General features: G+C 54.1%; 1 protein-coding gene across 1 annotated transcript; it reads right to left on the bottom strand.

Annotated features, from left to right (window-relative positions):
- Window positions 1–3,446: 3,446 nt before the first annotated feature.
- LOC132332108 (EF-hand and coiled-coil domain-containing protein 1-like) lies at window positions 3,447–5,822 on the bottom strand. The gene is given in 3 exon segments (XM_059856078.1): window positions 3,447–3,770; window positions 3,772–3,858; window positions 5,132–5,822. Coding segments are annotated over 3 exon segments (1,047 nt in total). The 5' UTR covers window positions 5,768–5,822.
- Window positions 5,823–16,433: the final 10,611 nt, after the last annotated feature.

The following is a 16,433-nucleotide window of genomic DNA, read 5'->3' on the forward strand; positions in this document are numbered from 1 at the left end:
AGATTGCCCAAGTCTTTCAGACCTGCTCAGTGAATGAGCAGCTGATTGAAGTGCAAAGATACTGAGAAACCACACAATCCCTTCCATGGGAAGAAACATCTCCCCATCCAAGCCTCCCCTGTCTTTATCCAGCTCCAAGAGGAACAGACATATCTATATCTATCTATCTAGCTAACAAAATAACTTCAGCTTTAAATAAAATCTCTTTATTTATCCTTTTGCTATGAAGTAGTGGTTAGAAAGAAGTTTTATTTTAAAGAGATACATTTAGTAAAGACATAAAATAACAGATGCTTTTAAGGTGTCAAATATGGAAAGTGCAGTGAATTCCTCCCTGACTGACATTCATTCACTCTGGCCACCCACAGGCATCAGGCGCTGGCAATTACACACTTTTGATACAATACCAATGGTAAGTATACAATTTCTTGAGATGTCTTTTTCCTCTGAAATGAATTGAACTCCAGCTTTTCAGGAAGGAATTTATTGAGGTTTACCTTTAAAGTTGAACTGACTCACTAACTTGACAGGGATTGAAAAAGAAAAGCTGAAAGATAGTCCAGACAGAAACCTGAGACATTCATCAGAGTAGGAAGATCAGGATGGGCACCTGAAGAAAAGAACGATGAACTATTTGGTCAACCAGGCTGGTTTAGGAACCCAGTGATGGGACAGGGGCAGTTCAAGCCCTGGCACAGGAACCTGTGCACTCCGAAAAAGTTCATGTTTAAGTCATACAGATTGCAGGAATATGAATCTGGAATATGAAATCAGGAATAGGTGATTATAATTACACACTCCAATTTAGGACAACATTTAATCACTTGCAGGTACTTAAAGACTTGCTTGACTAAATGCAAACTGTTGTTTCCTGCATTAGGGATTATAACTTAAGGGCACGGTTGGGATTTCAGATCTAAGTGATTGCAAGTTGATGAAGGTCTAGAAGAGGGATTTAGATGTTAAAAGAGCTTTTAAAATCTGAACCTAAAAGAAGAAAGCATTTCCTTGATAAATATGAAACTATAAACAGGAGCAGTGTGTAATGCTCATAGATTGGACTCATTCTTGAATATGATCCTCTCTGGAAGAAACTGGACTTTAGCTGGAGGAAACCTGTGGCTCACCAAGCCAGACAGGGTGAATTCTCAGCAGAGATACCTGCAATTGTCAGTGCTTTCTGCAGAACACCCAAATCCCCCCATTCCTCTCCAGCCCTACCTTGCAGCATTAGCTCTTGCCAACTGCAGACCCTGCTCACAAACTCTGTGTGGCAGCTGGCAGGGGAGAAAACTGCTCACTGGAAAGGTGACTGAAACACAGGCAGACTTTAACAGTACAGGTAACAGCAACCGAAAGACAGCCTGACTTAAGCAACAGGACAAGTGACACTCTTGCCAAGTGACAGCCAGAACCCTGTGGATTCCCAGCTGTCCCTCCCTCTCCATGCCTCAGCCAACCCATCCCTTCCCCTCACCAAGCACTCCCAGCAGCTCACCCGAGCCACACCCATGGATGTGGGCTCCTGCAGGTCAGGAGAAGGTGATTCTCTCGCAGCAGGAGGCGTTTGGGCTGCCTGAGCAGCAGCGTGAGCAAGCAGAGGGAGTGGGACAAGCTGGGACAGCCAAGGCTGCGTGGGGCAGAGCTGCTGCTGAACCCTTTCCTCACCCTAACACACAGCTCTGCACCGCTTATTCACCATTTTGTGCCGGTTTGGGCCCCTTGTGTGCCACTCCGGGAACACGTGGAGTGGTGGGATTCCCTGTGTTATGGAATATGAGCACAGGCATGCAAGTCCCAGTTACCATTATGCATCTCTAAGTTAAACTGTTTGCACCGAGAGCTGTTTCACTGGATGGGGAGGTGCAGGTGCTTTGTGGCCAACAGAGAATCTCAGAGGCTGAAAGCTGGCCTGGGCCTCTGCTAAATGTGCTACAGGGCTAAAAAAGGGGTGTAGTTCCCACATGGTCAGACCAGCACCATTCCTGAGCTTGACACTCACTTTAAATTAGCATGCAATTAAAAAAGAAGTATTACAAATGAAGGTTGTCTTACAAGGAGCATATAATTTACATTTCTAAACTGGCACTCTTTGTTTTGATGTAACCCATGAAGTTCCTGTTCTGCAAGGCCAGTGGACATTGTTGATTGCCTTTAACCTGTTTCAAGGTGATCTTTTTATCCTTCATGGTACTTTGGAAAAGCAATTCCATAGGACAAGAACCCATCTTAAACCTTTGGTGCCCATGCCAAGGAGAAGGTGACAGCCCTGACAAGCTGTGTGATCCCTTTTAGCACCAGGAGTTGTGTCATTCCTCCAGAGTCCCCTGACAGTCACCTTGAACGTTACATGCCCTCGCAGGGGTTTTTAAATCCTACAGGTGTTTAAAGAAATGCTTCTATTTTCTTTGATCTTCTGCAACCATGCATGTATTAACATTCACAATGCTGCCAGAAAGACACTGGATAAAATGGTTCTTTTTAGAACTTCCTCACTTCATAAAACACTACAATAGCTAGGATGCCACAAATAACTCACTATGAATTCTTCTTATAAGCAAACAGAGGAAGTGTGAGTTTAGGAAGAGGCAAGGACTTCAGAAGGTGCAATTTATTAAAATACTAGATTTAGTGTGTAAGTAAAAATATGTCTACAAATACTGATTTTCTTTGGGTCAGTGAAAATATAAACTAGATTTTATTCTTTAGGTCAGTCTGGAACTTGGGCAGAAATGACTAACGCTTACTAACCATCGGTGAGTCCAAGTTTGGTCTGAGGTTAAAAGCAACAAAAGCAGTGGACTATTAAATTTGTGACCAACTTTCTGACTTCTGGAAGGATTTGTTTATGCCGTTGCAAAAGTGGGGTTTAGTTGGCAAGTGTTTTTTGAGATTCCCACTCTATTATTTTGTGGGTTTAGGAACGTTTCAGCTTCCCTCCTCTATCACCTGTTCTCTCAGTGAAGAAGCAATGAAGTCACAGCAAGTTTCCAACCAGCAGCCAGAAGTTGTCCTTGTGTGCTTTTCCCCAATTCCTAGGACAAGCTGAAGAGCTTTTATACAAAATGGAGAGTCAGCCATCTGATTACAGCTTGGGATGGGGCCTAAGGACCAGGAAAGGCAGTGGAAAAAGTCTGTTGGAAATGGTTTCTGAAGGACGTTCAGCAATTTGTGTTGGGGCTTTCCTGAAGCATTAGCATGCTGAGTTCTGTTGTTGTGTGTCTGAGGAGTGACTTCAGCTCTCTGCAGACCAGCACCCTTTGGCCTGGAAGACTGCTAGATCTCCTAAAGACCCCTACCAAGAAAATGGATGAGCAGCTTCTAATTTCCCTCTGGCCAGATTTTACAAGGTGTTCTGGAGACATCTAATAAGCCCCAACCAGAGATTCTCAAACTCACCTGTGCCCCAACACTGAATTTATAGGCACTTTTTGTCAGACTCCAACCTACCTGTAGTGCTGCAGTTGTGATTCCAGCTGCTGGATGTGTATTTGCAGATGTGGCACCTCCTTAGCTCTCACTTCCAGCTCCTTCACTTTGCCAAGACTGTTCAGGACAGCGTGTCTGGCCTCTTCCACCTTCCTCCTCGTCTCTGCCTGCTCCCTCTTCAGGTTACGGTTGCAATCTTCCAGGCTGACCAGAGCTTCCTGAGAGCTCTTCAGCTCCTTCTCCAGCTCCTGGCTGAACCTGATGGCTTCTTCAATCTGCCCATCCCTGGAGCTCCGCATGAGCTCCATTTCCTCCAGGACACTTTGGAGGCACTTGGTCTGGGGAGTGCTTCTGTGTTAATGGTCTCTTCCTCCCTATGAAGCAGGATCCTCCTTCTCTATGGCTGGCATGGCTCTTCCACAGTCCCACCTGTAATGACCAGGAGCACAAAGCAGGGAGAAAATGATGGGCTTTAATGAAGACTGAAAGTGGCTGGATTGTGCTTTGTTGGTTTGGTTTTTTTTTTCAATCACATCGAGCTGATCAGCAACTAACTTTGCCAAATACAGAGACAAGGAAACAATCTCTGGAAAGTAGGTTTTAATAACTAGCTATGTATTTAATTTTCAACCTACACACTTATCATATTAGTGCACAAGTTTCTGTGTAGCTTTCATGTCATTACTATGGTCTGTACTCAGGAGTCAGGCAGTCTGCTGGAAAAGATATTTACAATGAAGTTGTGTTCAGAAGAAGAGAGCAGGGAGCAGCTGGGGGTGCTCTGAAGCTCTCCTCTTTGTCGTTTTCATTCATCCTGGGACCTCTGACTGGTGACTTTGTGTTTGCTGTTGATTTCCTTTCCCTTTTGCAGATGAAAATGGTAAAGGCGTCTCTGACCTGCCTTGCTGGACATTGGGAAGACAACAGTCATCTACTGCAAGTGGAAGTGTCACAGGTGGAGCAGAGTTCTGTCAGTGCTGTGTTAGTATCAAATCACACCTGGTGAGACCTGCCAGAACAATGGGTCCATGCTGCCCTTCCCTGCTCTGCCTGTTCCACGCTATTTCATGCCAGAGGAATTTAACTGCTGTTAAGTGTCTATGTGTGTCACTCGAGCCCGTACAGCAGAACCAGCAGAAACCAGCCCCGGAATTAATGGGGCTGTGCAGAGGAGCCCCAGACTATTCATCAGCCTGCCTGCAGAACTGGCTCCAACTCTGAACTCTTGTGACCACACTCTGAGGAAAACATCCTTCTAATATTCCTTACAGGCGCTTCTGACTGAGACACCGCTTGTGCTTGTGCAGGCAGGAATCCAAAAGTTCTGTCTCACTTCAGGAAAAACCCTGCACTGGTGCACATCCAGCGTATGCTATCAGCACATCCCGACTGCGCGTGCAGTAGAAGAAACAGCAGCATTGTACGCGTGGGTTTGTTAAGCCGTAGTCCCCTACACTGTAAACAGAGTGCTCTTCACAACTATATTTATGGTACACGGGTGCCATACATTTCTCCTTAAAGCCTCCCTGTAACCAAACTTTGCTAAAAAGTTAATGCCGAGGATGAACGAGCAACTTCGGTCTCAGTCTGGCAGCGGAGGGGTTATAAACACCGACTCTCCGAGAGCAGCATCTCTCCTGAAGCACTCGGGGCCAGCCGAGCCGCCCCCGGGAGGCCGCTGCAGAAGCCGGCCCGGACTCACCTGCAGCGCCAGGCACCGCGCATCGCTGCTCTGCAGGGCGGCGCGCATGTCCTCCACCAGCTCCCGCAGGCTGCCGTTCTCCTCCTCCAGCTTGGCCATGCGGTCCTCGGCCTGCTCCAGCGCCACGATCTCCTCGTAGCACTCTCGGGAGCGGGGCCCCGGCGGCCGCCGCTCGGCGCTGCCCGCGGCTCCGCGGCCGGCGGGGTCGGTGCGGCGGCGGCGGCGGGGGCTGCGCAGGCGGATCTGGGTCTCGATGTGCTCGCTCTCCCGGCCCAGCGGCAGCCGCGGCCCCGCGCGGGTGCTGAAGTGGCCGCAGAGCCGCGCGTGGAACTGGCGGAAGGTGAGCTCGGCCGAGAGCCCGTCCCACAGCTCCGCGCACTCCTCGGGCTCCGCCGCCTCCTCCAGCCCCAGCACCTGGCACAGCGTGCGGAAGTCCTCGCCGGGGATGCGGCCCGAACCGGCGCGGTCCAAGCGGTGGAAGATCTCCTGCAGGTACTGGTCCAGGCCGGTGGCCAGCACGACGATCTCGTTCTCCACGCCGCGGTCCAGCCCGTAGTGGTAGGCGAGGGCGCTGACCAGCCACTGCGTGCGCCGGGCCGGCCGCCCGTAGGGGTCCCAGCCCTCAGGCGGCTCCATCGCGCCCGCCCGGCCCGCGGCGCTGCCCGAGCATCCTGAGCTCCCGCCCGGCCGAGCGCTCAGCCCCGGCCCGCGGCGGGGCGGGACGGGCGGGGCGGGGCCGCCACCGCTCCAGCGCCGCTCGCCGAGCGCCCGGCTCGCCCCGCAGCGGAGCCGCGTCCGCCTTTGTCCGGCACCAAAGGGGATTCCGGCAAAGCGGCTGGGTGCCATCGTGCTCCGTTTGGCTGCCAAGCCTGCGCCCCAAGTGTCTTTCTCATTTCTTAACTCATTTCTCCCTTCTGCTTTCTCTTTAGCCCAAGCAACACAATGGCATCGCACAATCCACTTTGACAAGGAAGGCTTGTGAACGAGTGAGTGCTTCCACTAAACTAAAACCCCAATGTGCGTGAAAGCCCACCTTCTGTTCGCTCAGACCTGCTCCCCTATGTAGATGAGGTGACTTTATGGTGTTGCTGGGTGGGTCTAAAGAGGTCTGGGACAGAGGTGAGTAAGCGTTAAACTCGTTCAAACGAGCTGCCCAGAGCAGCGACTTTAGTCTCTCTTTGGCTGGGGAGTAGGACCGGCGTTGTTGAACGCAGGCAGCAGCACCAGCAGGGCTCCTCCACCAGCAGGGACATGCCAGGAGTCAGGAGGGGACCGTGGCACCAGCCGTGCCCAAAGGCTCAACAGGGTGCCAAAGTCAGGTGCTGCTAACAGGCTGCATTAAGAGCCCAGGCAAGGCGTGGTGAACAGCAACCAGTTTGGGAGCCATCCAAGGAGTTCTGTCAAGAGCAAATCATTCTAATATTCTCTCTAGGACAACAAAGGAGCAACCCAGTCTGGCTGATAGGTGAGGAAAGAGAATTCAACTTCATTTAAAGCGCTGCTCAATTCAGGGTTGGTTTTCTTTGAGTGAACTGATGCTAAGAAATATTTGCTCGCGTCTGATGGGGTTTCTCTGCAAACAGGCTTGGATGAGAAATTTCTGACCACATTTGCTTTTGCCCTTTAAGATAAGAACCTGAGTAGCTTGGTTGAGGAATGGAGAAGTGTTTGTAGCTCAGGAGGAGCCTTACATTTTAGCACAGGAGGAAGATAAGGCAAAGGTTGAAAAGCTTTCCCCTCCTGGACTGACACACTTCCAGAGGAGTCTGTGAGGAAAAGTCCCCTCAGCCACTGCCAGGGCTGTCTGCCTCCTCTGCAGGCTCAATATTCTGGGAGTTCAACAAGTCTCGGCTGCCACTGTATTTTCCTCTGAATATTTCTTGCTGTGCAGGACACAGGGGGAATATTTTGTGCTAGATTCTCCTCTGGGCTTTGAGGTAAATCTCAGTAATTCTGTTGATTGTTATGTCCAGATGAACATTTTATGGATAGCAATGAAAAGGGAAGTAGTAGTACCATGGAAAATTAATCGCTCAAAAGGTGAGTGTCATGGTTTGAGCTTGGCGCAATGCTAGTGCTTCTATGAGAATACTTTTTTTCTTGGTATCTATTGTGAGATGCGATCAGAGACAGAGCAGAGCAGGCTCTAACTTAAGATTGAAAGAAAAAAAAAATTAACTTAAAACTACAAGGAAAAACACACAGAACACAGGATGAAAACTTTCTAAATTTCCTCCTCCTCCCCCCTCTAAATTTCTAATTCTGTTACTACTCTTTAGATTAATTCGCTCTCAGTCTATCACCACCTTTTAGATAATTAATTCTCAATTCTTCGAGAAGAGAGGAATCTTTCCCTCACTACAGACTTCTCCAGGAAAGAGTCAAAATTTCTCGTGTTTCTGTGTCACGTGTGGCACCGCCCGAAAAACATTTGCCATCGTGACTTCTTCTTTCTATGTCCTGTGCTCTCACCACTGCACATGGACTAGAGCTGCTTCTAGGGTTTTTTTCTTTAAGGACGTTTTATCCAGTTTTAAAAAGAGCACAGTCTCTCTCTTTTTGGGACACTTGTCCCCCCCCAGATTTCACTCCTTGGGGTTGAGGGGTCTCTTGAACAGAGATCATCTTCTTCTTCTTCTTCGAAGATGGAGGGCACTACTACTACTCTCCTCACTTGTCGTCTCTGTTTACACACTTTCACCGCACTCTCCTGGCTCTGAGCTATTGCTTTTCTCTAGAATGCAGTCTCTGTGTCACAGGAACTCAAGGGTTCTGCCATGGCTATTCAAGAAAAGTCCAGCCAAAGGCTACTCTATCACCTCTTCTTACCTAGGATTCTTCTCAACTTCTCTCAATGTCTTTCACTTGCTCATTTTCTTGCTATTCTACTCTATCTCTTCAACTTCAGGAAGAATCAGCATTTGCAAGGTTTCTATCATCTCAAGAAGGGTTAAAAGTCTCAGGCTCTGCCGGTTTGGTTCATGAACTCCCACGGCTGGCTGCCCTGCTGGGCACCCCCCTTCTCCTCTTTCACTCCAGCCACGCTATCACAGGCACAGGCTGCTCTCTCTCTCTCCCTCCGGGGGGGAAATGGGGGATGGCTGCCCGAAGCCTCGCCGTGCTCTCTTCTACTCTTCGGCCCAGGCTTGGCCTACCTCCCTCCGGCCACATGGCTCCCCTCCCCCACCACCCAGCTCGGAGCAGAGCAGGGGAAGGTCTGCTCTCTTCTAAGACTGGAACTCAAAGAGAGTTTCCTCTGGGAGTTCACAGCTTTTAACTGCCTGTGTTCTCAGAGGCGTATCCATGCTCTCAGTGGACAAACTAGGTGCCAGTATTAAAATCTGAACACCGACTGGCATGACTACACCATCCCACAAAAACTTCATTTCCTCTCAAACCACGACAGTGAACAGCCCAACCGCACTAAAAATGAAATCTAAACTGAAGAATTTTTTATTTTTTTTCCAGTGACAGGTAAGGTAAAACATGCAGTGTAAATAAAGTCTTTAAGAGATGCAACCAGCTCCCAACTGTATGAAAATCAAAGTGGTAAAGGATGAGAAAGGGCGTGGGAAGAATCTTCAGTCCTTCCTGTTGAAGGTCCAAGGGAATGAAAAGTGATTCTGGCTGTTGCCCATAGGTAACAGGGGCTATTTGTAGAGGAGAGCAGGTGCCCCAAGCTATTGGTGGCCCAAGCCCTGCGTGGCTGGCCCAGCTGCAGTCCTAGCTGGACCAGGGTGCTGAGCTTGGGAGGGGAGGAGGTGGGGGGATCTCGGGAGGCTTCTGCTTCAGGGCCAGGCTGGGGGGCCATGGGGGAGGCACGGAGGGCTGGTGCTCTGCTTTCTTGGGCAGCTGCTGCTGCCGAGGCCACGTGTGAGAGCTGGCAAACCCGACGATCTCTGGGCTCTCTGGGGGAGAGGCAGAGGCACGCCTTCTAAACCAGGATACTGGAGCAGCGGCAGCACGACTGTGGAGAGAGGAGGTGGCTGAGGCCCACTGCCAGTGGCAACACAGGGAGCCTCCTGCACAGCAGGGCCCAGGGCTGGCAAGGCTCCCCAGCACGGCTGGAGCTGCTGGCACAGCCTGGCCCAGCTGCACAGCTGCCCCTCACGGCCCCGGCGAGCAGGGGACGGCTCTGGGCAGGGTCCCTGGCCAGGAGTGGGCCCCAGAGTGCCTCTGCCTTTCAAAAGTAATCTCGTCCCTGCTCTTTCTCCTCCTGATCTTGCTTTGCCTCTGCCCTGTGCCCCTGGGGCTGCTCTTGGCCAGGCAGCCTCAGTGGGAGCCAGCACTGGCTGCAGCCCCAGCGGGCCCCCCAGGACAAGGCCCAGCAATGAAGAGGCCACAGAAAGCACTGGGCAGCAGCAGCAGAACCCTCAGCAGAGTTATGTGCACAACTATGGAGTGACCAAACTCCACGGCAGCCTCACTGGGAATGCTCCCTGACTCTATGCAGCCTTTAAAGAAGCTGGAGGGTGGAGATTAGCAGCAACTTACCGTTTCTTTTCCTTCCACCACCGGAACCCAACATAGCAGAGCCCAATGAAAACTGGCACAGTGAACAGTGTCACTATGGTGCCTATCATGCAGGACCTGCGCACATCCTGGGGGCAAAAAAGTCTTGGGGTGTTCGGTGGATTCTGGGCGTTTGTGTCTGCCTTGCCAAGAAATCCTGTGGGAGCAAGGGGAGCGTGAGCCCGTGCTGTGCTGCACTGCTGAGCTGGCAGCACGGTGGATCCGGGCAGGACGCTCTCCGTTTCCCCCCGAGCTGGGGCCTGCAGGCACCTTGCCGCCCCTTGGCACAGGCTGTGCCTCCCAACCAAGCCCAGCAGGCCGGGAGGAGAGCCCGGGGCCAGCGCAGCTGCTTGGGCAGTCGCTGCTTCGAGGCACACGGGCCAAACCCATCCCTGAGCAGCCCCTGCCAGCCCTGGCCCTCCCTGCCCCGTGACAGCTCCCCCAGCCCCAGGGGACAGAGTCAGGCCCTGTCAGGACCCAGCGCAGCCCCTGCCCAGTCGGGAGCCAGGGCTGGCTCTGGCCCTGGGCTCACGGCAGGGCTCCCGCTCGGGGCTGCTCCTGTGCCTTGGGCCTCTGGGCACTCAGGGCCAGCTCCAGAGCAGCTGCAGCGAGAGGGACATTGCTGCATGAATCCCATTTCCCCGGGGCTGTGAACGAGCTCCAGAGGCCTCCAAGCCTCCAGGGGCACCTCCAGCTTTGGCTGCTGCCAGGCCGTGTGAGGGCAGGCCCTGGGGGAATTGCTGCTGCCACACAGCCCCGCCAAGGGCTGAGCCTGGCAAAGCAATTACATCCTGTGCCTGTTCCCATGTCTGGCATCTCCTCCTTTCCAGCATCAGAGGCTGGCACAGAGCCATTGCTTCCTGTAGGATATGGCACGGACTTTTGATCCATTGCTTGAGAAAGAAAAAGGACACCTGGATCAGATGGAATGATTCAGCATTCTGGGAGGTGGCATCTTCAGGAGACAATACTTGTCAAAGTCATAGATAAGGATCAGGAAAATGGCCAGGTTACTGGGCCTGGACCAGGGCCCTCCCTCATCGAATCAGGCCCTACACCTGATCTGCCTGGAGACTGGGAAATTGCAGGGGATCTCAGCTGATGCAAACAAATTCCTTCCTGCAGAGGCTGGGGAGAAGCTGCAGCCAGGCCAGGCTGGGAAACAGTTCTGCAGGGCGTGGAAGCAGCTGTGGGGCAGCGAGGCTGCCATGGATCCCTTCCTGCTGTGCCAGGCACGGCGTGTCCAGCTGTGCAGCCAAAGCCCCCGGCTGCTGAGCCCCAGGACAATGCTGAGGGAAATGCACCCACCACGGCTTCTCTCCAGATCGCTCAGCATCTGGTCCAGATGTTTGGCTGCCTCTAGGGATTTCTTTTCTCCTGTGTCTGGATTCTTCCATTTAGGAGGACCTTAATGGAAAGTAGTTCCATTTCTCCTTCAGGTCTGAACTGCAGTGAAGGCACCTGGGTGATTGCTGCCCTCCAAGGCACTCCCTCGGCTCTGCCTTCCACTCAGGAACAGGGGCAGGGGGACCACATCTCTGCAGTGGCCCCACACTGGGATGGAAGGAGCCCCTTGCGGGGCAGTCAGGGCAGAAAGGGCTCCCTGGAGCTGCCAGCTCTAAACCCAGCCCCAGGCAGGGCCAGGCCTTGGCAGTGGCAGCAGGAGCAGCTCAGGCTCCCTGGGCTGGAACAGGAGATGTGAAAGGCTCAGCCCCAGGACACAACCCTGGGACCAGCCCCTTCCCTCTCTGCTCTTCTGCATGGCTGCACAGAGCACGCAGAAAGATACACTGGCATTGTACATGGGAGGAAGATGGACAGCTAAATGCTCCTTCTGCCCACTGACATTGATCCTGTGGGATCCCTCAGGCCTCCAGAAGGGAGCAGGGCAAGATTTCCAGATTCCTTATTCTCCGAGCTTAACTTACGGGAATTGGCCCATGAGTGAGCTGTTGCCACATGGATACTGATTATTTTGTCAGGAAAGGCACACACAGAACTTGCCTCTACCATGCCCCTGAATCTTCAAACTGTCTTTCACCAGCTTTTCCATATATGCCATGTCACGATGCCAGTCTAGGAGAGAGCAAAAAGCAGACCCATTTCCATGGTGTGCTGGGATCTCCTTCTTCTACAGGGAACCCAGCACTCCAAGGAGGTCAGGTGATGCTGTGTGCCAGGAGTGCCAAGCAGCGGAGAGGGCAGCTCAAGCCTCAGCAGGGCTCAGGCCCAGAGGCACAGCAATTACCTCCTGTGAATGTGCCTGGCATCGCCTCCCTTCCGGCAGCGGAGGCTGCCAATGAGCCCCTGCTTCCTTTGGGAAACTGAGCCTTCAGCACAGCCTCTCTTTCCATCTCTGTAGGAAGGAAAAGGGAGAACAGGATCAGGTGGGTGTGTTCCCAATGGGAAGGTGGCATCTTCAGGAGGCAATGCTTGTCAAAGTCATTAATAACATTCAGGAAATCATCCAAGCCTTGGAGCGGGGCCAGGGCTCTCCCTTCTGCAAACCACCACCCCTCCTGATCTGCCCAGAGATCTGCCAGGCAATTGCAGGTGATCTTAAGGCATGTCCGGCCCCTGATGCACTTTGGGCTCCCTGACAGCTGATGCCAAATGCCTTCCTGCAGAGGCTGGGGAGAAGCTGCAGCCAGGCCAGGCTGGGGAAACAGCCCTGCAGGGTGCTGAAGCAGCAGCAGGGCAGCGAGGCTGCCATGGATCCCTTCCCGCTGTGCTTGGCACGGCGTGTCCAGCTGTGCAGCCAAAGCCCCCGGCTGCTGAGCCCCAGGGGAAGGCTGAGGGAAACGCACCCACCACGGCACCCCTCAGATTACTCATCTTCTTATCCGTATGTTTGGATGCCTCTAGAAGCTTACTGTCTCCTCTAGGTTTTTCCTCTCTCTTGGAGGACCTTAAGAGATGTACTTGCATTTTCCCCAAGATGGATCCCACAAAAGCAGGGCTCTGCCTGTGGGGTCAGCAGGGACACTCTACTCACCCCTGCGATGGGAGCTGGGCTTCTGAGCAGCAACCAGGAAAGGAGCTTGAAAAGTCCTCCCTGCAGACACCCCTGTAACCCAACAGCCACAGAAACTTCTGTCACCTGACTCCTGCCAGGTTGTCAATGATTTTTCTCTGAGGGGAACATGGACAACATACCGGCAGGAGGCTTAAGAGGCTGCAAATCTTCATGGAGCCGAGCTGCTGGAGAAAACATGCTAGCATGCTCATCTAGAAGGGAGCGAAGACCAGACCCATTTACATGATGGCCTTGGATCCCCTTCATGCCTTAGGGAACTGGGCACTGCAAGGGGATCAGGTAAGGCCGCGGGAACCAGATGTGAATGGACAAGGCCAAAACTCCACAAGGGCCTGAGGAGATCTGGGCTGGCTCCTGTTGACTCTCCACCCACTTTGCAGGCCCTTTGCAACATCCCTGGAGAGGAAACAGGGCCAGCCCCAGCCCCGTGGGGACTCTCCCTCCCCCAGAAGAAACCCTCCCTAAAGGCCTGGGGAAAAGCATCCCCAGCGCTTCCCGGGGAGCAGGGAGCGCTGTCCCGGGAAAGGGGAGCCACGCTGCCGGCTCACCTGCTCCCCGCGCTTGCAGCGGAGCAGCCTGGGCAGCCCTGGCAGGCAGGGCCACGGCCAGGAGGAGCAGCAGGAAGAGGCGCAGAGCAAGGGCCATGGTGCCTTGCCCTCTGCCAGTCCCGCAGCTCTTGCTGCCACCGCTGTCCTGACACCGCTGTCCCAATGTCAGCACCACTGCTGCCACCGCCACTGCTGCCGCAACAGTTGTGCTCAGGGACTGACTGCTGGGTCCTTGTGCTGCTGTGCAACCACGGGGCTCTGGGACCTCTGTGACCTCATGGCCTGCTGTGACCTCAGCCTGCTGTGACCCCTGAGCCTGCTATGACCTCATGGCCTTAGCTGTACCCCCAGAGTGCAGCCCCATCTGTATGAATGGACTGCTCTGATTGTAAATGTTTTCCTTCATCAAAGGGCCATTGCTCAGCAAAACTTTTGTTTTTCCTGCTGACATTGCTGGTCAGGCTGTGTCCCTGGAGATGCTTTTGATGTCTTCCCTCTTTTCCTGGCCTTGCCACTGGATGAGGTGCAGGCCCAGATGATCCCAGGGAAGGAAATGTGCGCTCAGCCCAGGGACGCTCAGCTTGGGCTCCCCCAGCCCTCGGGGCCCCGCCGCTGCTCACAGCAGCCCCTGCCTGGCTCCTGCCTGCCCACACCGTGGGCATCCACGGCTGCCCCTGGGCATGGAGCTCAGCCAGGGCTGGTGCCTGGTGGGCTTTGCTGGTGCTAGCACCCGGACACTGAGGTTACAGCTCCATCTCTTTATTTCAACAGAAAAGCTGGGCCAAGCTTTGGAATGGGGGTGGGGGGTGGGGGAGGCACCCTCAGTGTCATTTGGAGGGCAGGTCAGAAGGTTTTGGGAATGGAGGAGTGGGACGTGGTGGTCTCAGATGGGTATGGAAGGTGCCGAACTGGTACGGGGCTCGCTGCACAGGTTAGAATGGACTGGGAGGGCGTGGAGGCATACTGAAGATCCCCGTGGGGAGCGGAGGAGGCTCAGGGATTCCTGCAGGGGGTGGAGGAGGCTCAGGGATTCCTGCAGGGACTGGAGAAGGCTCAGGGATTCCTGCAGGGACTAGAGAAGGCTCAGGGATTCCTGCAGGGAGTGGAGGAGGCTCAGGGATTCCTGAATAGAGTGGAGGAGGCTCAGGGATTCCTGCAGGGAGTGGAGGAGGCTCAGGGATTCCTGCAGGGAGTGGAGGAGGCTCAGGGATTCCTGCGGGGAGTGGAGGAGGCTCAGGGATTCCTGTGGAGAGTGGAGGAGGCTCAGGGATTCCTGTGGGGAGTGGAGGTGGCACGGGGATCTCCACGGGGATTGGCTGTTTCCTCCTAGATGGCAGCTGTTCTGGGGTTGTCCTCTGAGGGCTTTTGATGGGGCTGCCAGGGTCCTCTTCACTGCTGCAGGAGCTGCTCAAGTTATATGGGTGTGAGATAGAGCCACTGTCCTTCAGTGGCTGTCCAGAGGTGCGACTGTGGAGAGAGGAGGTGGCTGAGGCCGCAGCTGCCAGTGGCACACAGGGACCCTCCTGCACAGCAGGGCCCAGGGCTGGCAAGGCTCCCCAGCACGGCTGGAGCTGCTGGCACAGCCTGGCCCAGCTGCACAGCTGCCCCTCACGGCCCCGGCGAGCAGGGGATGGCTCTGGGCAGGGTCCCTGGCCAGGAGCGGGCCCCAGAGCGCCTCTGCCTTTCCAGGGCAAGCTCGTCCCTGCTCTATCTCCTCCCCACCTTGCTTTGCCTCTGCCCTGTGCCCCTGGGGCTGCTCTTGGCCAGGCAGCCTCAGTGGGAGCCAGCACTGGCTGCATCCCCAGCGGGCCCCCCAGGACAAGGCCCAGCAATGAAGAGGCCACAGAAAGCACTGGGCAGCAGCAGAACCCTCAGCAGAGTTATTTGGACAGCCATGGATGGGCCACAATTCCACTGCAGCCTCACTGGGAATGCTCCCTGACTATGAGCAGCCTTTAAAGAAGCTGTGTGAGGTAGAGAATCACAAAACACTCACTCTTTTCTCTTCCAGCAATACCAGATTCCGGCACCGAACATCATCAGGCAAAGTGCTGCACCAGCCACAATGGCCATAAACTTAATCAAACAAGGTGTTCCCCAGCAGAAAACTCTTCTCCACACTTTGTCAGCATGTGTTGAGGTGCCAGCTGCATCTGTGGGAGCAATGGGGAGCGTGAGCCTGTGCTGTGCTGCACTGCTGAGCTGGCAGCATGGTGGATCCGGGCAGGACTTTCTCGCTCCCTGTTTCCCCCCGAGCTGGAGCCTGCAGGCATCTTGCTGTCCCTTGGCACAGGACTGCTCAGGACCCAAAACCCTGAGCCTGTGTGCTATAATCCCTCTCTGCTGTGCCTTTTCTGCTCCAGGCAATACATGTCAAAGACATGGATAAGGAGAAGGAAAATGCCCATTGCTTTCGAGCTGCTCCAGGTCCCTCTGTCCTGCAAACAGCTGCCTCTCTGCATCTACCCAGAGACCAGGGAATCACAAGGTATCTCAGGCACGTGGTGCAGTTTGGGCTCTCTATCAGCAGACGCCAAATACCTTCTTGCAGAGGCTGGGGAGAAGCTGCAGCCAGGCCAGGCTGGGGAACAGCCCTGCAGGGCATGGAAGCAGCAGCGGAGCAGTGAGGCTGCCATGGATCCCTTTCCCACAGTGCCGGGCACCCCGTGTCCAGATGTGCAGCCAAAGCCCCCGGCTGCTGAGCCCCAGGGGAAGGCTGAGGGAAATGCACCCACCACGCTGGCTGTCCACATCACTCCGTTTTTTTTCCAGACGGCTGGATTCCTCCAAGGAAGTATTAACTCCTATAGATTTGTTCTTCCTTCTCAGAGGACCTTAAGAGAAATATTTCCATTTCCCAGGAGTGGATCCCACAAAAGCAGGGCTCAGCCTGTGGGGTCAGCAGGGACACACTACTCACGCCTGCGATGGGAACTGCGCTTGCGTGCAACATCCAGCAAAGGACCTGGGAAAGTCCTCCCTGCAGACACCCCTGTAACTCAACAGCCACAGAACTTTCTGTCACCTCTGCTCCTCTGCACAGGCACCACTGAGCCGCAGGAGAGGTGAGGGGATTGCACAGGGCCAGGGCACACACCTGCATGGCTCCGTCCTGGCACCTGCAGCGATGCCCCCCTGGCCGAGCTTTGGGCTCTGAGCTGGCAGCTCTCCCAGAGGGAAAGGCCTTGACCTATGCTCACCATGT

The sequence above is a fragment of the Haemorhous mexicanus genome, chromosome 11 (genome assembly GCF_027477595.1).
Source record: "Haemorhous mexicanus isolate bHaeMex1 chromosome 11, bHaeMex1.pri, whole genome shotgun sequence".
Taxonomy (NCBI): Eukaryota; Metazoa; Chordata; class Aves; order Passeriformes; family Fringillidae; genus Haemorhous; species Haemorhous mexicanus.